The 24,543-nt window shown below is 45.9% G+C and overlaps 1 protein-coding gene across 1 annotated transcript in view; it reads left to right on the forward strand.

The window, feature by feature from the left end:
- LOC145341136 (rho guanine nucleotide exchange factor 26-like) overlaps positions 1 to 24,543 on the forward strand; it is a 188,639-nt gene that overhangs the window by 85,544 nt on the left and 78,552 nt on the right. The window contains exon 7 of the mRNA XM_080186023.1: positions 23,240 to 23,392. Within this exon, the coding sequence (XP_080042149.1) occupies positions 23,240 to 23,392 (153 nt within the window). The remainder of the gene's footprint in view (positions 1 to 23,239; positions 23,393 to 24,543) is intronic.

Here is a 24,543-nt window from a genome sequence, read left to right on the forward strand (position 1 = left end):
TCAAATCCCCCGTAACCTTACTGCACCTGCCCCCCCACCAACCCTTCCCTTCAAAATCTCGGTGCTCCTCCAATTCAGTAGTAACAGCATTCTGGGTAACACACCATCTGCAGAACATGGGCATGTCAGAATTGGGCAAACCTGCTATGACTCTCACCAACTTTTACAGATACATCATAGAAAGCATTCTTTCTGGTTGTATCACAGCTTGGGATGGTTCCTTCTCTGTCCAAGACCACAAGAACCTCCAAAAGGTCTTGAATGTAACCCAATCCATCACGCAAACCAGCCTCCCATCCATTGACTCTGTCTACACTTCTCGCTGCCTCGGAAAAGCAGCCAGCATAATTAAGAACCCTACACACCTCGGACATTCTCTCTTCCACCTTCTTCCACTGGGAAAAAGATACAAAACTCTGAGGTCACGTACCAACCAATTCAAGAACAGTTTCTCCCCTTATTGATCTTTCTCTACACCCTAGCTATGACTGTAACACTACATTCTGCACTCTCTCATTTCCTTCCCTATGAACGGTATGCTCTGTATAGCGTGCAAGAAACAATACTTTACACTGTATGATATTACATGTGACAATAATAAATCAAATCAAATCAGACTTTTGAATAGACCTATCTCTAAGCTGATCTTTCTCTGCACCCTAGCTATGACTGTAACACTGCATTCTGCACTCTCTCGTTCCCTTCTCCATGAACAGTATGTCTTGTCTGTATAGCAAGCACAAAACAAAACTTTTTACTGTATACTAATACGTGCCAGGGAGGATCCCACCTTCGAATTCCATCCCAAAATTTTCACATTCTCTCTTCCCCCTTCTATAAGATGGCTCTCTAAACTGGCTTCTTTGACTAAACGTTTGGTCATCTGCCATATTTCATTGTAAGAAGTCTCATAACATCAGGCTAAAGTCCAATGGGTTTATTTGGTAACACGAGCTTTCGGAGCACTCAAAGGTCATGCTACCAAATAAACCCATTGGACTTTAATCTGGTGTTGTGGGACTTCTTACTGTGCCTACTCCAGTCCAACACAGGCAACTCCACATCAGAATATTTAATGACGCGGCTTTGTCAAATGTTTGCTGGGTAACACTGCTGTAGAGCACCTTGCAACCTTTCAGCATTTTCAGGATGCTATATAAATGCACATTTGTGGCTTTATAACCAGGGGAGAAGGAACGGTCAAAACGGCACGGTGGCACAATGGTTGGCACTGCTGTCTCACAGTGCCAGGGACCCGGGTTCAATTCCAGCCTCAGGTCACTGTTTGTGTGGAGTTTGCATGTTCTCCTTGTATCTCCATGGGTTTCCTCCGGGTGTTCTGGTTTTCTCCCACAGTCCAAAGGTGTGCGGGTTAGGTTGATTGGCCATGCTAAATCGCTGCATTTAAATCGGGGGGATTAGTAAGGTAAATGCGTATGGTGACAGGGATAGGGCTTGTCTGGGATTACTGTCGGTGCAGGCTCAATGGGCTGAATGGCCTCCTTCAGCACTGTAGGCATTCTATGATTCAATGATAACATTAGCCTCCTGCCTCTGTGATGTGAATTCTGCAAAGGCCTGTATAGAATTCAAGCAGCCTGAGCTCTGAATCCCGGGCTCCTGCCCAATCTGGCCTGCATTCGACCCAGTTCAACTGTAAGGAATCAAGAGTCAGCCAAGATTTCAGAATACATCGTTCCATTCAGTTTACAAGTTTGGCTGAACTCTAGGCTGCAACTAGTTTGGCAGCCAAGGGGTATACTCGAATATTTTATGAAAGGATTTGCTTCAGAGCACTTACCCATCCTTGGGCTGGTTCTATTTCACCCTCCCACATCATCTCCCTCTGGGTGTGAATGAACAATAGTTATTCTGATAGGCAAGGGTTATCAGGAGGCGGCAGGGAGATGGTGCAGAGACCACTGCCAGATCGACTATGATCTTATCAAATGGCAGAGCGCGCACAAGGGGCTCAGTGGCCTATTCTGAAGACTTGTGCCAATGGAACACCTTTCAGCTACAGCTGCCCACAGTGTTATGTGAAAACATTATCAGGCAAACATTGAACCCAAGACCATGGGAGATATCAGGATGGGTGCCCAGCCAAGTAATTAATTTTTAGAGAGGATCTTAAAGGAAGTAAAACACAAGAAGGACGTTCTGAGCCTGGGCAGCTAAGGAGATGGCCATCAGTGATGGTGCAAGGGAAGAGGAACTTGCATTCGAGGCAGAATTGGAGGTACAGTCTTCTTAGAAGGTCGTGGGGCCAGAACGGTTACAGTTATACAAAAATTTATTTACTATTGTCACAAGTAGGCTTACATTAACACTGCAATGAAGCTACTGTGACAATCCCCTGGTCACCACACTCCAGCACCTGTTTGGCTAGACTGAGGGAGAATTCAGCAGAGACAATGCACCTAACCAGCACGTCTTTCTGACTGTGGGAGGAACCCCGAGCACCCGGAGGAAACCCACGCAGATACAGGAGAATGTGCAAACTCCACACAGACAGTGATCCAAACCGGGAATTGAACCCGGGTCCCTGGCGTTGTGAGGCAGCAATGCTAACCAGTAATTTTTTTAATATTCATTTGTGGGACATGGGGCATCTCTAGCTGGCCAGCATTTATTGCCCATCCTTCGTTGCCTGAGGACAGTTGAGAATCAGCCACATTGCCTTGGTTCTGGGGTCACATATCGGCCAGACCGGGTAAGGACAGCAGATTTCCTTCCCTAAAGGCAGTTGACGTGGTATATATGGATTTTAGTAAGGCGTTCGATAAGGTTCACCATGGTAGGCTTCTGCAGAAAATGCAGATGTATGGGATTGTGGGTAATCTAGGAAGTTGGATCAGGAATTGGCTATCAGATAGGAGACAGAGGGTGGTGGTTGATGGTAAATACTCATCATGGAGTTCGGTTACGAGTGGTGTGCCTCAGGGATCTGTTTTGGGGCCACTGTTGTTTGTAATCTTTATTAATGATCTGGATGAGGGTATAGTTGGGTGGATTAGTAAATTTGCTGATGACACCAAAGTTGGAGGTGTGGTAGATTGTGAGGAAGGGTGTCATAGTCTGCAGGGAGACTTAGACAGGTTGCAGAGCTGGGCCGAGAGGTGGCGGATGGAATTTAATGCGGAGAAGTGTGAGGTAATTCACTTTGGTAGGAGCAACAGATGTGTCGAGTATAGGGCTAACGGGAGGACTTTGAATAGTGTGGATGAACAGAGGGATCTAGGTGTATGTGTACATAGATCCCTGAAAGTTGGGAATCAAGTAGATAAGGTTGTTAAGAAGGCGTGCGGTGTCTTGGCGTTTATTGGTAGGGGGATTGAATTTAGGAGTCGCAGCGTCATGTTGCAACTGTACACTACTCTGGTGCGGCCGCACTTGGAGTACTGTGTGCAGTTCTGGTCCCCACATTACAAGAAGGATGTGGAGGCTTTGGAGAGGGTGCAGAGGAGGTTTACCAGGATGTTGCCTGGTATGGAGGGGAGGTCCTATGAGGAGAGACTGAGGGATTTAGGGTTGTTTTCGTTGGAAAGAAGGCGGCTAAGAGGGGATCTTATTGAAACATATAAGATGATTAGAGGTTTAGATAGGGTGGATAGTGATAGCCTTTTTCCTCGGATGGAGAAAGCTAGCACGAGGGGGCATGGCTTTAAATTAAGGGGGGGTAGCTACAGGACGGATGTCAGGGGTAGGTTCTTTACCCAGCGGGTGGTGAGGGATTGGAATGCCCTGCCTGCTGCAGTTGTAAATGCGCCTAGTTTGGGGGCGTTTAAGAGATCTGTGGATAGGTTTATGGACGAAAAGGGATTGGTTTAGGTTAGTGGGTCATTGTTTTTGTAACTGGTCGGCGCAACATCGTGGGCCGAAGGGCCTGTTCTGCGCTGTAATGTTCTATGTTCTATGTTCTGTGTTCTAAAGGACATCAGTGAACCACATGGGTTTTTCTGATAATTGACAATTGTTTCATATTCATCACTAGATTCTCAATTCTAGATATTTATTATTGAACTCAAATTCCACCACCATTCAAACCTGGGTCCCCAGAACGTTAGTTAAGTTTCTGGATTAAAAGTCAAGTGATAATACCATCATAGAAATAGAAATGATAGAATCTCTACAGTGCAGAAAGAGGCCATTTGGCCCATCATGTCTGCACTGACCACAATCGCACCCAGGCCTTACCCCATATCCCTACCTATTTACCCACTAATCCCTCTAAACTATGCATCCCAGGACACTAAGGGCAATTTGAGTATGGCCGATCAACCTAACTTGCACATCTTTGGACTATGGGAGGAAACTGGAGCACCCGGGGGAAACCCACGCAGACACGGGGAGAATGTGCAAACTCAACACAGACAATGACCCGAAGCCGGGAATCGAACCCAGATCCCTGGAGCAGTGAAGCACAGTAAGAAGTCTGACAACACCAGGTTTGAGTCCAACCGATTTATTTGATAGTAAGCTCACAAGCTTTCGAGGTTAAACTAAGTAGCAGTGCTAACCACTGTGCTACCGTACTGCCCACATCAGCCCACTTGATAGGAGCAAGATAATAAATCCTCAGCTGACATTTTATTATTTAAGGAGGGGAGGAGTACCCCAAAAGGGAGGGGTGGTCATTTATGATTAGTGTCTTTATTTGTATACCTCTTCAAGCTATGTGGCTTGAGTCTTTCATTAATGTGTAACCCAAGTGGCTGCTTTCACACAGTGAGCTCTTGCATTTAGGATGACCAGATACCCAAAACTGCCTGACGCAATGTTCCCACCAACACAAACCGTTTTCCTTTGCAGCCCCCGAGGTGTAGCACCTTCCCCGTTTTCAATCATTGTCAGACGAGAAACAGGTCAGGTGGCCATAAATTGATGCTTTTCTACCTTTTAAAGTTGACGCAGCAAGTTTCGAGAGAACCATGTTTCTGCAGGTGTAAACAAAATCCAGGCAAGTGCTCCCGTCCCCACACTGCCCATTTTCTGTCTGTCTCACCCCGAAGTGTTATCCACACTTTGTCCGGATGCACTGTTGGGCAAAGCCGCAGATAGGGGGCATGTGCAAAGCTAAATTCAATTCGGATTCATTCCACTCCTGCCGAATAAAGGGGAAAGCTGGAAGCTGGGACATTAGAACCATATGCAACACTTAGGCAACACAGTAGTTAGCACTGCTGCCTGACAGCCCTAGGGACCCAGGTTCAATTCCCGACTCTAGTCACTGTCTGTGTGGAGTCTGCATGTTCTCCCCATGTCTGCGTGGGTTTCCTCTGGGTGCTCTGGTTTCCTCCCACACTCCAAAGGTATGAGGGTGGATTGGCCATGCTAAATTGTGCCTTAGTGTCAGGGTGAGTCGCAGGGTAAATACATGGGGTTGCGGGGATAGGGGCGGGTGGGATTGTGGTCACTGCAGACTCAATGGGTCAAATGGCCTCTTTTGCACTGTAATGGTTCTATGATTCTACCACATTTTGCACCCTCTACTTTCCTTCTCCTTTATGTACTCTATGAACGGTATGTTTTGTCTGTATTGTGCGCAAGAAATAATACTTTCCACTATATCCCAATCCATGTGATAGTAATAAATCAAATCAAAATATCAACTGGAACGCTCTCAGTAACACCTGATCACCTTAATCTTTCGGTTACATTGGATCGTGTTGCTGCCGTTTCAGTGTATTGTACATGTTGGGTTTAAAATTGAATCCAGACTATGTGAGCCACCTGTTCAGTTGGTGAAAAGCTATTAGGATTTTACGGTAAAGGGGAAGCCTGGCACATGGCCAGTTTACGACACAAAGTGTCTTTGGTACATTATTAACTCTTTCCTGTGCAGGATCTCTCCTGTGGTACAGGATTGGCCGTATCCAATCTGATCATACTGATCTGCACTGTAACTCCAGCCTCGATTCCATTGTACTGATTAGTTGATTTCAATCTAAAAATCTGAAAGTTTCACTTAGCCAGTTCTTGAGTAGACAAAAATACACTGTATATGAAAGTTGGGTTCACACACACACAGACATACACACACACACACAGACTTACACACACATACATACACACAGACAGACATACACACACACACAAACATATATACTCACACACACACAGACATACACACACACACAGACATACACACACACAAACATATATACTCACACACACACACACACACAGACATACACACACACAGACGGACATATACACACACAAACATATATACTCACACACAAGCACATGCAAACACGCACACATACATGCAACAGACACACACACGCATACTCACATGCAACAGATACATACTCGCATGCATACAGACACATACTTACATGCATACAGACACATACATGTACACATGCAATCACACACATTTTGTCTCTCCATGGCAGCACAGGACTGTAAGAAGTCTGACAACACCAGGTTTAATTCCAAGTAAGGTTGGACTTAAACCTGGTGTTGTCAGACTTCTTACTGTGTTCACCCCAGTCCAACGCCAGCATCTCCACAACAGCACAGGACTGCCCAGAGTTTCAGTTTCACAGCAAAATTCCCAAGTGTTAGTCTCATTAGCATCACAGTGAGATGGGGCCCCGAGAAACCCATTGATGTCTTGTTTGGTGTTGGGGGAGGGGTGGGTTGTATGAGTCACTAATCACAGAATGCAACAGAAAGGAATGAGTGGAATTGAAGGAAAGGAGGATCACACCATTGGCGCTAAGTATTCTTGTAAATCTGTGTAACTGCAGGAACTTGTGTAATTTTTTGACATTACACAACAAAATTCAAGGTTCAGCCAGTTCAACAGAGAATTCACTTGTTTCATACCAACAAACACACGTGAAGAAAGACTTGCAAATTGTGTGGCACCTTTTTCAGGACTTCCTAAAGTGCTTTACAGCTTTGAAGTACTTCTTGAAATGCAGTCAGTGATGTAGTATAACAACAACTTATATTTATGTAGCAGCCTTTAATGTAATGGAACATCCGGAGGCTCTTCACTGGAGCATTATGAAACAAGCGCATGATACCAAGTCAGATAAAGAGTTAACATGGAAAGTTATCATAGAACCCCTACAGTGCAGAAGGAGGCCATTCAGCCCATTGAGTCTGCACCAACCACAATGCTACCCAGACCCTATCCCTATAACCTCACATATTTACCCCACTAATCCCTCTAATATCCACATCCCGGAACCACTAAGGGGCAATTTAGCACAGCCAATCAATCTAACCTGCACATCTTTTGGACTGTGGGAGGAAACCGGAGCACCCGGAGGAAACACACGCAGACACAGGGAGACTGTGCAAGCTCCACACAGGCAGTGACCCAAGTCGGGAATCGAACCTGGGTCCCTGGAACTGTGAGGCAGCAGTGCTAACCACTGTGCCTTAGGTTTTAGGTGAGCACAACTTGCTCAAAGCAATGAGTTTTAAGGAATATCTCAAAGGGTTAAAAACAAGGTAGAGAGACAGATGGAGGTATCTCTGGAGTTTGTGCCCTGTCATCTGAAGGCGTGGCTGCCAGTAGTGGAGGGATTAAAATTCAGAATGTTCAAGGGTTCAGAATGGAGGAGCATATTCACCGTGGAGGGAAATATCAGGGGGATTTCACGTCCTGTAAGGGGCTCAGACCTAGACGCTTCTCCAATCTTTTTATCAGAATGGCAGATGTTATTGATGTTGGGCCTATCCTGTCACCAGAAAAATGATTTGATTTGATTTGATTTATTATTGTCACATGTATTAGTATACAATGAAAAGTATTGTTTCTTGCGCGCTATACAGACAAGCCATATCGTTCATAGAGAAGGAAAGGAGAGAGTGCAGAATATAGTGTTACAGTCATAGCTAGGGTGTGGAGAAAGATCATCTTAATGCAAGGTAGGTCCACTCAAAAGTCTGATGGCAGCAGGGAAGAAGCTGTTCTTGAGTCGGTTGGTATGTGAACTCAGGCTTTTGTATCTTTTTCCTGACAGAAGAAGGTGGAAGCAAGAACGTCTGGGGTGCGTGGGGTCCTTAATTATGATGGCTGCTTTTCCAAAGCAGCAGGAAGTGTAGGCAGAGTCAATGGATGGGAGGCTGATGGATTTGCGTGATGGATTGGGCTATGGTTACAACCTTTTGTACTTTCTTGTTATCCTGGGCAGAACAAGAGCCATATTAAGTGTCATAAACCAGCAAGAATGCTGTCTATGGTGCATCTGTAAAAATTGGTGAGAATCATAGCTGGCATGCCATATTTCCTTGGTCTCCTGGGAAAATAGAGAAAATACACCAGTGTTGGCGGAAGGAGTCCCATAAGTCCCTGGTAATTGTCCATTTGAAGGTTTCAGTTGGCCCATGGGCAGACAGGTAACAAACACTGATATGCTACCCAATTTTACATCCTCTAGCTTGTCAGTGGAGGCTGGGTCATCGAATATATTCATGGCTGAGCTCAGTGGATTACTTTGATCTACAAGGGATTCAAAGGGTGATGGGGTCAGGTGGGACAGTAGAGTTAAGGCCACAGTCAGGTTTGCTATAAACCTACTGGCTAGCAGAGCAGGCTTGCTGGACCGAATAACTGACTCAAGAACAGTTCTGCTATTCACTATGATTATGGCTAATCATCAAATTCAATATCCTGACCGCCCTCTTTCCCCTCTATCCTGTGACCCCTTTAGCCTCAAGAGCTGTATCTAATTTCTTCTTGAAATCAGCCAACGTTTTGGCCTCAACTACTTTGTACTTCCACACATTCATCACCCTCTGGGTGAAGAAATTTCTCCTCCCCTCAGTTCTAAAGGATTTACCTTGATCAAGGAGAACATGCTTGAGTTTGGCCATGATCCCCTCAACAGTCAACGTTCACCATCAGGGCCATGGGCAATGCATTATGGTTACCATAATTTCTGGCTCATTGGATAGGATACTGGAGGGTGATTGGAATCAATGGCTGGAATTTTACGGGAATCGGAGCGAGCGAGGGGCAGAAAAATTGGAAAGATCTGTTGACCTTGGGTGAGTCTTACGGTTTCAGGTTGAGCAAGGCTGTAAAATGCTGCCCAATGTCTCCGAGACATGGGTTGGGGAGAAGATTAAAACAGAGGAGGGAAAGGACAGTGTTAAGCAAACGCAAAGAGGATGTATACCCAAACAGTCAGCACCCAATGAGTTAAATCTGGATGAGTTCAGTTTTCCAGGCTTGGCTTGCAACTCAATGCAGTGAAAACGCAACAGCTGCCAAAAATATCCCAGGAACTGAGGGGAAGCACCAGTTGATCTCAAGTGTAAAGGAACACGAGCTGCCCGTATCAGCTCAGGGCCAAGTGGATTGTACACTGATCCCTCAAGAGTCTCCCAGCTCCACTTAAGTCAATGGGACATTGTTCAACAGATAGACGGGAAATACCCTGGCAAAGCTCCAAGCCACAACTTGCCACAAGTTGGCACCTTGAACAGGGCGATCCGAGAACCATCTTTATGAAAGGGGCTGATAGAGATAGCATAAACAAGAGGTTTTCACTTATAGAGGTGCCGGGGTGCATAACTAGAGACAATTATTATAAGGTGCTCACTAATAAATCCAATAGGCAAGTCAAGAGAAACTCTTTAACTTAGGGAATATTTAGGATATGGAACTCTCTACCACACAGAGTAGTTGAGGCAAACAGTACACATTCATTTAACAAGTCAGATAGGTACATAATGGGGAATGGGATGAGAATATACACTCATTGGATGAGGTGAAGTAGGAGGGTAATGTGGAGCATGAACATTGTCATGGACTAGTTGGGTGATTTGATTTGATTTGATTTATTATTGTCACATGTATTAGTATACAGTGAAAAGTATTATTTCTTGCACACTATACAGACAAAGCACACCATATGTAGAGGAGAGTGTAGAATATAGTGTTACAGTCATAGCTAGCCTGTGGAGAAAGATCAACTTAGTGAGAGGTAGGTTTATTCAAAAGTCCAATGGCAGCAGGGAAGAAGCTGTTCTTGAGTCGGTTGGTACATGTTCTCAGACTTTTTCCCGACGGAAGTAGTGGAAGAGAGAATGTCAAGAGTGCGTGGGATCCTTAATTATGCTGGCTGATTTGCCGAGGCAGTGTAGACAGATTCAATGGATGGGAAGCTGGTTTCAGTGATGGATTGAGGTTCATTCATGACCTTTTGTGCCTCCTTGCGGTCTTGGGCAGAGTAGGGGGCCATACCAAGCTGTGATACAATTAGAAAGAATGCTTTCTATGGTGCATCTATAGAAGTTGGTGAGCATCGTAGCTGATATGCCAAATTTCCTTAGTCTTCCAAGAAAGTAGAGGCATTGGTGGGCTTTCTTAACTATAGTGTCGGTAATTGTAGTATGGAGTGAAGTGGTCGGTGAGGAGGAGGGTCATGTGAAGCATAAACATTGGCGTGGACCAGCTGTGTGGATGGGGTTATGGGGATAGGGCCTGGGTAGGATTGTTGTCGGTGTAATCTCAATGGGTCAAATGGCCTCCTTCTGCACTGCAGGGATTCTAATGATTCCATGGATGTTCTCTGGACTTTTTATTACGTGAATGGCACCTTATAAATGTTGTTGTCATGATGCAGTTGTCTTTGTTATTTCCCAATATCAAATTGCCAGCATAGCACAAACACGCATGCCATGGTTTCATCAACCTGTTGTTTAGAAAACTGCTCGCCACAAAAATGCCCAACATTTCCTCAGTTTGGAGTGAGTTTTCAGCAACAGTCGAGACTCTCTGCGACACTGACAGTTACAATGGGCCCTTGTTATTTAAACTCACGGTCACTCAGGTTTTGTCAGGCTCCCAGACACGTCCTTCCTACCTCCCACATTCACAATGTTCACTTTCCTCTTTTTTTCCCTCGATTGAGGAATGTAACTCTGCAGTTCACTGAATTCCAGTTCCATTTCAGCGTCTCACCCAGTTGGACTTCCTTCACAGCTCAGGCACATTGAAGTTAACACATGGGACTGGTGGATTGACCCCAACTGGTGTGGGGTTGAGGTTTCTACTTCACGCACGCAAATAGCCTACATCACTTTTCCACACTCAACTTGTTTTTATTTATTCACGGGACGTGGGCATCACTGCCTGGCCAACATTTATTGCCCATTCCCAGTTACCCTTGAATTGAGTGGCTTGCTTGGATATTTCAGAGGGCAGTTGAGAGTCAACCACATTGCTGTGGCTCCGGATGCCACACCAGGGAAGGGCACCGGATTTCCTTCCTTCAAGACCATTCGTGAACCCGACCAGTTTTCCAACAGGACAAAGCAGGCCAGTTTCTCCCTGCTCCTTTCTAATCAAATCCTGAATGGTGACAAGGCCCCTGCTTCAATCACTATTCCCAGTAATCAATTCTGTTAATTTGCTACAGTGTAACCCTTTGAACAAACTTTAGATTCCAGCAAAACTTTAGATTCCAAACTTATACTTCCAGCAGTGTAAATTTGTACAGCGGCCTTCAGGTAAAAACACATCCAAAGATGTTTCACAGATCAACAGAAGGAAAATGGATACAACCCAGGTTCAGAGAGATTATTTATATTCATTTGTGGGACATGGGCATCGCTGGCTGGCCAGCACTTATTGCCCATCCCTAGTTGCCCTTGGAGGGCAGTTGAGAGTCAGCCATGTTGCTGTGGCTCTGGAGTCACACGTAGGCCAGACCAGATAAGGATGGCAGATTTCCTTCCCTCGAGGACATTAGTGAACCAGTTGGGTTTTTCCAACAATCGACAATGGTTTCACAGTCATCAGTAAATTCTTAATTCCAGATATTTTTAATTGAATTCAAATTCCACCATCTGCTTTGGCGGGATTCGAACCCAGAATATTAGCTGAGTTTCTGGATTATCACCACCAGGCCATCACCTCCCCTTAGAAAGGGTTGGTTGAAGGAATTGAACATTTTTTGAGAAGTGGAGAAGTTCAGAGAGGAGTTACAGTTGCTTTGAACTCCGGACTCTACTCTGGATCCAGGTGAGTTCAGATAAGCAACTCCAGTTGGCGGTTCTCCAGGAGGTTGGGGCACATGAGGCCACACCTTCAGCTAATGTGCTCAATAGCGTTTTGTCTCCATTCCCAATCATTTTATGGAAGAGCTGAAAATATTCCAACAAAATAAGAGTAACAAAATATTTTGCAATCCCTGATGATTTCTCAGAGCTGTGGCCTGGAGTTTAACTGTTCATCTTGGAGATTCCAGGCATGTTTCCTGGGGAGGGGTTGACAAATAATTCTCCAAGATTTGTCTCAATTTGAAGCTTAATCAGTAAACAGCTCCACTTCTGAGAGAGAAAAGAATAACATACTTCATGACTCTACATTTCAAAGCTGTCTTTTACAAGATTACTTCACCTGGGCCTTTTAAGGAGTGTCTGTGACTTTTAAGGGGCGTCTTGACAAGTACATGAATAGGATGGGAATAGAGGGATATGGGCCCTGGAAGGGTAGAGGGTTTTAGTTCAGTTGGGCAGCGTGGTCGGTGCAGGTTTGGAGGGCCGAAGGGCCTGTTCCTGTGCTGTAATTTTCTTTGTTCTTTGGTTCCCAGCAGAACAGGGTGAGGATCAGTCAGAAATACTGCGGCAGCCACTTTTTCTTGTACTTCGCAACTTGCAAAATGAAACCAATAAAATCTCTGCCGTCAAATTCAAAGATGCCAAACCCCAGTGGCAGTTTAAAAGCTAAACATGACTGTGATTAGGGGAACTGTCACCGTTTTAAGCTCTTCCGATTTAGAAATTCCTATCTGATCTGTATCTCTGAGACACATCTCTCCTTTGTCATTTGTCTCTCTCTATCTCCAAAAGATGTCCCACCCTTTCCACATGCTTTTTTCAAGAATTCTTGGACTTTGACTTGGAATTTATCCGTGCTGTGTTACATGCCCTAGTCTCTCCGTCTGCCACTGTAACAGAGAGCTCAGTGTATACATTTAAAATGTATATGAAATACTTGAACTGGGCTCTGACTGGATGCCGTTCAGCTTGATAAGTGGGGACAGCTGGACGCCACCCTCAAGCATCAAATTCCAACTCCTGCGCCCCACTGTGCTCGAATCTGTCACTCATGTGCTGTAAAACGGGTGACCCTTACAGCTGCTCCCCCTGTCGAAGGTCGATCAGTCTCTGCTTCTCCAGGCAAGTGGTTTTGTGCTGTTCCTCCCATGGACTGACAAAGGTTAGGCTGCCGCGTAGCGCGTTCCCCACCTGCCACTGGTTGAATACCAGCAACGGTGAGACCCGTAAGCGGACATTATTGACCCCACTTCAAGGCCTCAATCGGCATCTGGGCAGCAGGCTGTCCACAAGCCTTCACAACTTGAACCTAATCAGGTAGCAGTGAGATTGCCACTCTCATAGGACATAGAATCCCTATAGTGCAGAAGAAGACCATTCGGCCCATCGAGTCTGCACAGATCACAATCCCATCCAGGTCCTATTCCCGTAACCCCACACACTTAGACCATAAGACATAGGAGCAGAATTAGGCCACTCGGCCCATCAAGTCTGTTTTGCCATTCAATCATGTGATACTTTTCTCATCCCCATTCTCCTGTCTTTTCCCCATAGCCCCTAACCCCCTTATTAATCAAGAACCTATCAATCTCTTTTTTAAAGACACTAAATGACCTGGCCTCCACAGCCTTCTGTGACACAGAGTTCCACAGATTCACCATTATACAGTAAATGGCAGAACCCTTAAGAGTATTGATAAGCAAAGGAATCTGTGTGTACAGGTACACAGATCACTGAAAGTGGCAATGCAAGTAGAGAAGGTAGTCAAGGAGGCATCCGGAACGCTTGCCTTCATCAGCCGGGGTATTGAGTTCAAAAATTGGCAAGTCATGTTGCAGTTTTATAGAACCCTAGTTCGGCCGCACTTGGAATATAGTGTTCAATTCTGGTCGCCACACTTCCGGAAGGATGTGGAGGCTTTGGAGAGGGTACAGAAAAGATTTACCAGCATGTTGCCTGATATAGAGGGCAGTAGCTATGAGGAGAGGTTGGACAAACTTGGTTTGTTCTCACTGGAGCGATGGAGGTTGAGGGGAGACCTGATAGAAGTCTACAAGATTATGAGAGGTATGGACAGAGTGGACAGTCAGAAGCTTTTTCCCAGAGTGGAAGAGTTAATTACTAGGGGGCACGGGTTTAAGGCGCGAGGGGCAAGGTTTAAAAGAGATATACGAGGCAGATTTTTTACATAGAGTGCTGAGCGCCTGGAACTTGTTGCTGGGAGAGGTAATGGAAGCAGACACGGTGGTGACTTTTAAGAGGTGTCTTGACAAGTACATGAATAAGATGGGAATAGAGGGATACGGTCCCCAGAAGGGTGGGGGGTTTTAGTTAAGTTGGGAAGCATGGTTGGTGCAGGTTTGGAGAACCGAAGGGCCTGATCCTGCGCTGTAATTTTCTTTGTTCTTTGTTCTCTGGCTGAAGAAATTCCTCCTCATCTCTGTTTTAAACGATTGCTCCTTTAGCTTGAGGTTGTGCCCTCTGATTTTAGTTTTTCCTACTAGTGGAAACATCCTCTCCACATCCACTCTATCCAGGCATCGCAGTATCCTGTGAGTTTCAATAAGATCCCCCCCCGTCACCCTTTTAAACTCCAACGAGTACAAAACCAGAGCCCTCAACTGTTCCTCATATGACCAGCTCTTCATTCCAGTGAATTTACCCTGCTAAACCCCCTGAGATAAAGGGACAATTTAGCATGGCCAATCAACTAACCCGCACATCTTTGGACTGTGGGAGGAAACTGGAGCACCCGGAGGAAACCCACGCAGATATGGGGAGGATGTGCTAACTCAGGCAATGTTTTAGGGCGACACAGAGATTAGCACTGCTGCCTCACAGCGCCAGGCACCCGGGTTCGATTCCTAGCTTGGGTTGCTGTCTGTGTGGAGTTTGCACATTCTCCCTGTATCTGCATGGGTTTCCTCCAGATGATACAGTTTCCTCCCAATGTCCAAAGATGTGAGGGTTAGGTTGATTAGCCATGCTAAATTTCCCCTCAATGTCAGAGCATTAGCAGGGTAAATAAGCGGGATTATGGGGCATAGGGCCTGGGTGAGATTGTGATCGGAGCAGACTTGATGGGCTGAATGGCCTCTTTCTGCACTGTAAGGGATTCTATGATTCTATACCGACAGTAACCCGAGGCAGGAATTGATAAATGTTAGGCTGGAATTGAGTCCGGGTCCCTGGCTCAGTGCTAACCACTGAGCCACCACCACAACCATACTTGCCACAAAGCGGGGGGGCATCAAATTGTATGGAAGATTTGACATCCAGCCACATAGGAGATATTAGGGCAGGAGGAAGGGTCATAGGGGAAGGGTAAAGAGTGTGTTGTGTCAGAGGTGAGGTGGCAAGGTGGAGAGCTTCAGTGAGGGAATTCCACAGCTGAAGGCTTAGCCCTGGATGACTGAAGGCACAGCCAGTGGCGCAGTGATTATATTCAGGGATGCACATGAATCCAGGCCTGGAGGAGCGCCGAGGTCTCATAGAATCTACAGTGCAGAAGGAGGCCATTCGGTCCATTGAGCCTGCACTGACAATAATCCCACTCAGGCTCCATTTCCCCACATATTTACCCCCCCCACCAATCGCCCTTATACTAAGGGGTAATTTGACATGTCCAATCAACCTAACCCGCAAATGTTTGCACTGTGACAGGAAACTGGAGCACCCGGAAGAAACCCACGCAGGCATGGGGAGAATGCGCAGATTCCGCACAGTCACCCAAGCCTGGAATCAAACCCAAGTCCTTAACACTGTGAGAAAACACTGCTAACCACTGTGCCACCATCTCAGTTTAAGTTTATTAGTGTCACATGTAGGCTTACATTAATGCTGCAATGAAATTACTGTGAAAATCCCTTAGTTGTCACACTCTGATGCCTGTACTGAGGGAGCATTTAGCACGGCCACGCCTTTCAGACTGTGGGAGGAAACCAGAGCACCTGGAGGAAATCCATACAGATACGCAGCGAACATGCAGACCTCAGACAGTAGACTCTCACTAATTTTTACAGATGCACCATAGAAAGCATTCTTTCTGATTGTATTATAGCTTCGTATGGCTCCTGCTCTGCCCAATACCACAAGGAACTACAAAAGGTCGTGAATGTAGCCCAATCCATCACGCAAACCAGCTTCCCATCCATTGATCCTGTCTATATTTACCGCTGCCTCAGCCAAGCAGCCAGCATAACCGAGAACCCCACGCACCCCAGACATTCTCTCTTCCACTTCTTCCATCAGGAAATAGATACAAAAGTCTGAGGTCACGTACCAACCAACTCAAGAACAGCTTGTCCACTCTCCTGATGAAGGGGCAGCTCTCCGAAAGCTAGTGGCTTGTGCTACCAAATAAACCTGTTGGACTTTAACCCGGTGTTTTGAGTCTTCTCACTGTCACTGCTGCTGTCAGACTTTTGAATGGACCTACCTTGCATTAAGTTGATCTTTCGCTACACCCTAGCTATGATTGTAACACTACATTCTGCACTCTCTCATTTCCTTCTCTATGAATGCTTTGTCTGCATAGCATGCAAGAAACAATACTTCTCACTTTATGTTAATACATGTGACAATAATAAATCAAATCAAATCAAAGACAGTGACCCAAGCCAGGAATCGAACCCGGGTCCCTGACACAGTGAGGCAGCAGTGCTAACCACTGTGCCACCGTGCTGCCCAGCGGTTGTTGAGCTGGAGGGGGTTAGAGAGAGTGGAGGACTTGAAGGGATTTGAAGATTGGAAAAATCAGGAGCATTTGTTCCAAATTGATACAAGTTTCTGCATTAAACCCATTCCCCTCATCTCTCTGAAGCTTGTGTCAGTTATAGAATCACAGAACCCTACAGTGCAGAAAGAGACCCTTCGGCCCATCGAGTCTGCACCGAACACAATCCCACCCAGGCCCTACCCCCATATCCCTACATACTATACCCACTAATCCCTCTAACCTACACATCCCTGGACACTAAGGGACAATTTCTTAGCATGGCCAATCAACCTAACCAGCACATCTTTGAATTGTGGGAGGAAACCGGAGTACCCGGAGGAAACCCACACAGACACGAGGAGAATGTGCAGACTCTACACAGACAGTGACCCGAGTCAGGAATCGAACCCAGGACCCTGGAGCTGTGAAGCAGCAGTGCTAACCACTGTGCTCCCGTGCCTGTCTTCAACTTGTATCCTCTGGTTACCAAACTATCCACCCCACCCCCACTGCCTCTGCTAATCTTCCCTTGTTCTGAGGTAAATAATTCCAGTTTGTCACTCCACGCAGAGAAGATTTTTAATCACAGATTCTCTCGCATTTAACTCTGTACTCGAGACTTTCCCGTACAATGTCCGCGACGCCCAACCGTGGGTATAAATCAAGTCGCTCGGTTTCTCAGGACTTCCCACCCTTAAACTCCATAGTTACAGTTTGCAAACGGCAGGACTTTAATGACTGAACGGGCCCCTCCATTGAGCAGCGACACCCCTCTGTGTTGAAGGCACTGCCTTCACAAAACTCTTTATTCCCAGTCCTGTTTTATTGGATTGTAACTGTCTCGAAATCTGCCGGTTGCTGTGAACGTGGGGAGGAATTCGTAGTGTTTGATTGGAGGCGGAATTGTATTTATATATCAGATGGAAACCTTCCTGTGCTTTTTGACTTCACTCACACCACCTGCTGTTTCTGTAGTGCTCCTCATACAAAGGAACCCAGTCGACACCTTGCAAGTTGTAGCCCGTTTTCGGAGAATAAGCAGCGGATAACGATGTGCAGCGATCGGCGCAGTTTAACCAAATACTTTTTTAAGTTTTGGTTTGATTTATTATTGTCACGTGTATTAACGTACAGTGAAAAATATTGTTTCTTGCGCGCTATACAGACAAAGCATACGGCTCACAGAGAAGGAAAGGAGAGATTGCAAAATGTAGTGTTAGCCAGGGTGTAGAGAAAGGTCAACTTAGTGTGAGATGGCAGCAGGGAAGAAGCTCAGTGACATAAAATCACAATCATCAGTTCGCGATGTGGGGAGAGGGGGGGGTGTGGAGTTGGAAGATTGCCTTTATTTTCGGCGACTGTTGCACAGCGAGCGCCAACAGGGACAGAGAACTCAAACTCATTTCAGTTTGGTAAGGGGGGAGTAAAGTGTGTCTTAATTGAGGCATTTAAAATGATGAAAGGCTTTGATGGGGTCGATGGAAACTATTTCCTTTTGTTGGGCAGGTCCATTGCAGTCAATCTTGCTTCAAAGTTTCAAGGACGGTAAGACACCCCTCCCCGCCATCTATGTCCCAAACTAGTTTAAAACCATCCAGCACTGAAATATAACTTAACTCATCCCTGGTGCACTGTAGGAAATGCATACACCAAAGGCCAATAAACAATGACGTGTTAATGACTGGATCAGTTGTTGACCAGGACATTGGGCAAACTCCCCAGTTTTAAATTTTTATTAGTGTCACAATTAAGCTTCATAGAACATAGAACATAGAACATAGAACACTACAGCACAAACAGGCCCTTCAGCCCACAAGTTGCGCCGACCACATCACCTACCAACCTACAGACCTATCTATAACCCTCAATCTCATTAAACCCCATATACTCATCCAGAAGTCTTTTAAAAGACCCCAGCGAGTTCGCCTCCACCACCACTGACGGCAGCCGATTCCATTCACTCACCACCCTCTGAGTGAAAAACTTACCCCTAACATCACTTCTGAACCTCCCTCCCCGCACCTTAAATCTGTGTCCTCTCGTAGCGACCATTTCAAACCGGGGAAATAGCCTCTGAGAGTCCACCCTATCTATTCCTCTCAACATTTTGTAAACTTCTATCAGGTCGCCTCTCAACCTTCGTCTCTCCAGGGAAAAGAGTCCCAGCTCCCTCAACCTAACTTCATAAGGCATGCCTCCCAGTCCAGGCAACATCCTTGTAAATCTCCTCTGCACCCTTTCAATAGCTTCTACATCTTTCCTATAGTGAGGCGACCAGAACTGCGCACAATACTCCAAATGAGGCCTGACAAGGGTCTTATAAAGTTCCAGCATTACCTCCCGACTCCTAAACTCAATCCCTCGATTAATGAAGGCCAGTACACCATACGCCTTCTTGACCACCTCCTCCACCTGCGAGGCCGATTTAAGAGTCCTGTGGACCCGGACCCCAAGATCCTTCTGCTCCTCAACACTACTCAGACTTCTGCCCTTAATAGTGTACTCGTTCATCCCGTTGGTTCTGCCAAAATGGACGACAACACATTTATCCGCGTTGAAGTCCATCTGCCACTTCTCCGCCCAGTCCTGCATCCTATCTATGTCCTGCTGCAACTTTTGCCATCCTTCCAGATCATCCACAACACCACCGACCTTCGTGTCATCAGCGAACTTACTTACCCATCCCTCCACTTCCTCATCCAGGTCATTTATGAAAATGACAAACAACAAGGGTCCCAGAACAGATCCTTGAGGCACTCCGCTGGTGACTGACCTCCATTCAGAAAAAGCCCCATCCACAACCACTCTCTGCCTTCTGCAGGCAAGCCAGTTCTGGATCCACAAGGCCAAAGGCCCTTGGATCCCATGCCCTCTCACCTTCTCAAGAAGTCTTGCATGGGGGACCTTATCAAACGCCTTGCTGAAGTCCATGTACACTACGTCCACGGCACTTCCTTCGTCAGTGTGTTCAGTCACATTATCGAAGATCCATTAACACTGCAATGAAGTTACTGTGTAAACCCCCCACTCAGCACTCTCCGGCGCCAGTTCGGGTGCACTGAGGGATAATTTAGCACTTAACCAGTATACGTCTGTCAGAGAGTGGGAGGAAACCTGAGCACCCGGAAGAAACCCACACAAACACGGGGAGAATGTGCAAACTCCACACAGACAGTCAGCCAAACCGGGAATTGAACCTGGATTCCTGGTGCTGTGAGGCTAACCGCTGTGCCATCCACAATTCTTTTTCAGGTTGTTCTCTGAGAGGGGAGATGGGGCGGGTGGTAGTAGGTTTTGTTTCTTTGTTTGGCATCCCATCCAAGACACAGCACCTCTGACAATGCTGCACTCCCTCAGTGCACTGGGAATGTCCGCTGGGATATTGTGCTGAAGTCTTTGGAGAGTGGGTCGTAAATCAACAATTCCTGCTGTCTCAGAGGTGTGGAGATGCCGGCGTTGGACTGGGGTAAACACAGTAAGAAGTCTCTCAACACCAGTTAAAGTCCAACCAATTTATCTGACAGTAACTCACAAGCTTTTGGGGTTTGCCCCTTCGTCAGGTGAATGGAGAGTTCTGGCCTCAGACAGAGCATATAACAGCACACACAGTTTACAGATTACTGATTAGAACGTGAGTTGCATTCACCTGATGAAGGGGCAAACCCCGAAAGCTCGTGAGTTTACTATCAAATAAATTGGTTGGACTTTAACCTGGTGTTGTGAGATTTCTTACTGTGTTATCATCCAAGCCAGGGCTGATACTGACAGGACTAATACAACACTGTCTCAATCTCATCTCGCAGCTTTTGTTTTTTTGCAATGAGGGGCCCGTGAGCAAGAGATTTCTTTAGGCTTCACTGTTGCGTAAAGAATATTAAATAAATAACCTTTGAAATGCAACCCCTTCAATTCATTATTCAGTCAGGGTTACAGAATGTCCCTCTCACCATCCCCTCGCACTGATTGACTTTGATTTAATAGGAACCTCTGACACCAGTTCAGAAAGGTAAAGTTAGTGCGTTAAGACGTGACCTGCAGCAAGTTTCAAGGTGTAACTTCAGCCAATTCTTGTTGATTTGACCATTGCTATCAGGATGTGGAGATGCCGGCGTTGGACTGGGGTAAACACAGTAAGAAGTCTCACAACACCAGGTTAAAGTCCAACAGGTTTATTTGGTAGCACAAGCCACAAGCTTTCGGAGTGCTGCTCCTTCATCAGGTGAGTGAGAGTTGTGTTTATATGCCCTGTTTGTGAACACAACTCCCACTCACCTGATGAAGGAGCAGCGCTCCGAAAGCTTGTGGCTTGTGCTACCAAATAAACCTGTTGGACTTTAACCTGGTGTTGTGGGGCTTCTTACGTTGCTGACAGGGCCCGCCTTAACTGCCCATGCTGAATAGACGGATGAGTGGATGTTAATATGTGTTGCTGAGAGACTATTGTCACAGATAAAGAATAATTGGTGTGATTCTGCTGCTATTTTTCTAAATGTTTCAAAAAGTTTGTAAAGTTTATTTATTAATGTCACAAGTATCTTACAATAACACTGCAATGAAACTACTGTGAAAATCCCCTAGTCGCCACATTCTGAACAGAGGGAGTATTTAGCATGGTCAGTGCACCTCACCAGTATGTCTTTCCGACTGTGGGTAGAAACCGGAAAAAACCCGACTGACCGTCTGTGTGGAGTTTGCACATTCTCCCCACCTCTACGTTGGTTTTCTCCAGCTGCTCCGGTTTCCTCCCACAGTCCAAAGATCATAGATCACAGAACCCTACAGTGCAGAAGAGGCCCTTCAGTCCATCGAGTCTGCACCGAACACAATCCCACCCAGGCCCTACCCCCATATTATACCCGCTAATCCCTCTAACCTCCACTACCCTGGACACTAAGGGGCAATTTCTTAGTGTGACCAATCAACCTAACCTGCACGTCTTTGGACTGTGGGAGGAAACCGGAGTACCCGGAGGAAACCCACACAGACACGAGGAGAATGTGCAAACTCCACACAGACAGTGACCCGAGCCGAGAATCGAACCCAGGACCCAGGTGCTGTGAAGCAGCAGTGCTAACCACTGTGCCACCATGCCACCCAAGATGTGCGAGTTAGGTTGATTGGCCATGATAAATTGCCCTTTAGTGTCAAGTGGATATGCAGGGTAAATGGGTGGGATTATGGGGATAGGGCCTGGGTGGGATTGTTGTCAGTACAGGTTCAATGGGACAAAAGGTCTCCCTCTGCACTGTACAGACTCTATGATTCTATGATGATTCTAAACACTTTGCAAAAAGTGATGAAAATTTGATCATTTGGGTTAACGAACACCGTTAATTGGGACTATGTAATGCTACAGCATAGAAGGAAGCCATCTGGTCTATGGTTGCAGTATTAGCTGTTTGCAAGGATTCCCAATCAGTCCCAATCCCCGATTCTTCCTATAATCCTGCAAATTTTCCCTTCAAATACAGTATTAATCCAAGTTCCTTTTGGAAGTTACAATTGAATCTTCCATCTCTCAGGCAATCTGTTCCAGTCCACAACTCACTGAATTAAAAATGAAATCCTGATCTCTCCCTCTCTGATTCTTTAGACAGTTATTTTAAATGTAAATGAGTTATCTCAATGCCTATGCCAGCCATCCCTATGATGTCTTTGATTTGACTTGATTTGATTTATTATTGTCACGTGTATTAACGTACAGTGAAAAGTATTGTTTCTTGCACACTATACAGACAAAGCATACCATTCACAGAGAAGGAGACACGAGAGTGCAGAATATAGTGTTACATTCATAGTTTGGGGATGTCTTGGAGAAGCAGCACAGTTTTAGATTTATTCCCTGTTGCTGCCAGGGACTTCAGTCTATGAATCATATTTGGTACCAAGCCAGAAATGTTATCAGTAACTAGGGATCTTGTGACGCTGTGGTAGTACCCCTACCGCTGGATCAGAACCTCCATGTTCAAGTCCAAGGCCAGGATGGGTTGACCACGGAAAAGCGTTCAACGCAGTTCAACAGACTGGTAATGAGCTTGGGAACCCTCTGCACCCCTGCCCCCCTCCCCGCCCGCCCATCCCTGCTACACCCTGTCATTATTGCTAAATTGACCCTCAATGTCAGGGGATGAATGCATGGGGTTGTAGGGGTGGGGCCTGGGTGGGATTGTGGTTAGTGCTGACTCGATGGGCCGAATCGCCTCTTTCTGCACTGTCAGATTCCATGATTATTCCTCAAAGGATAAAAATGGATATAAAGATATGCTAATAATAAGAATCGACAACTAAAGATTTTGTATTGTTCCAATTAAGACTAGAATTGGGAAGGGGAATGGACCCTCTGCAAACGTATATTGAACATTGTTTAATGGGCTAATGGGGATTGTGCTTAATCTGATGCAGGAGTGACTGTTTAATGAGTTTACATCAGGTAAGAAAGCCTTTCGATCCCTGGATTTGAGCTCTTTGTCTGTGTTGCTTTCACAGGTTCTTCAAGGAACTTGAAGCCAGGTACCAGCAGAATGCTCTGATACCTGATATCAGTGATATTGTGGAGAAACATGCCACATCCACCTTTGACCCCTATGTAACGTACTGCTCAAATGAGGTCTACCAGCAACGCACACTTCAGAAACTCCTGTGAGTACGTCAAAAACCCTGCCTGTGTTGTGCAAAGAAAAAAATTACTCATCATTTCTTCCTCATCGGTGGGTCTGGGAGATTGCCATTACCTGGGGAATCATTTAGCACATGGAGCTTGAGGCTGCTGCAAAATAGTGGAGGAATCTTCGGTCTGTTGGGTAAAAGTGGAGGAAAGTGGAATTGGTTACGATTGTACAGTGAGAGTTGAGATCTGTTGAGTAGGATGGGCTAGTACTGGATCAGAAGGGATAAATTCACATCCACTGGGATAGAGTGGAGGAAGTTTGTGTTTATCAAATCAAGTTGAGGGAGCTTGAGTTTGGGATTGATTTGAGGGAACTCTAATCCACTGGAGTTGAGGTGAGGGAGTTTGAGTCAGTTGGGATTGAGGTGAGGGAGTTTGAGTCTGTTGGGATTGAGGTGAGGGAGTTTGATTCTGTTGGGATTGAGGTGAGGGAGTTTGAGTCAGTTGGGATTGAGTTGAAGTTTGAGTCAGTTGGGATTGAGGTGAGGGAGTTTGAATCTGTTGGGATTGAGGTGAGGGAGTTTGAATCTGTTGGGATTGAGGTGAGGGAGTTTGATTCTGTTGGGATTGAGGTGACAGAGTTTGAATCTGTTGGGATTGAGGTGAGGGAGTTTGATTCTGTTGGGATTGAGGTGAGGGAGTTTGAGTCAGTTGGGATTGAGTTGAGGAAGTTTGAGTCAGTTGGGATTGAGGTGAGGGAGTTTGAGTCAGTTGGGATTGAGGTGAGGGAGTTTGAATCTGTTGGGATTGAGGTGAGGGAGTTTGAATCTGTTGGGATTGAGGTGAGGGAGTTTGATTCTGTTGGGATTGAGGTGAGGGAGTTTGAATCTGTTGGGATTGAGGTGAGGGAGTTTGATTCTGTTGGGATTGAGGTGAGGGAGTTTGATTCTATTGGGATTGAGGTGAACTGAGGAAGTTTGAGTCTGTTGGGATTGAGGTGACATGAGGGAGTTTGGTTCTGTTGGGATTGAGGTGACATGAGGGAGTTTGGTTCTGTTGGGATTGAGGTGAGGGAGTTTGGTTCTGTTGGGATTGAGGTGAGGGAGTTTGATTCTGTTGGGATTGAGGTGAGGGAGTCTGAGTCTGTTGGGATTGAGGTGAGGGAGTTTGGTTCTGTTGGGAT

This window comes from Carcharhinus amblyrhynchos, chromosome 3 (assembly GCF_965287045.1).
Source record: "Carcharhinus amblyrhynchos chromosome 3, sCarAmb.v2.hapA, whole genome shotgun sequence".
In the NCBI taxonomy this organism is placed as follows: domain Eukaryota; kingdom Metazoa; phylum Chordata; class Chondrichthyes; order Carcharhiniformes; family Carcharhinidae; genus Carcharhinus; species Carcharhinus amblyrhynchos.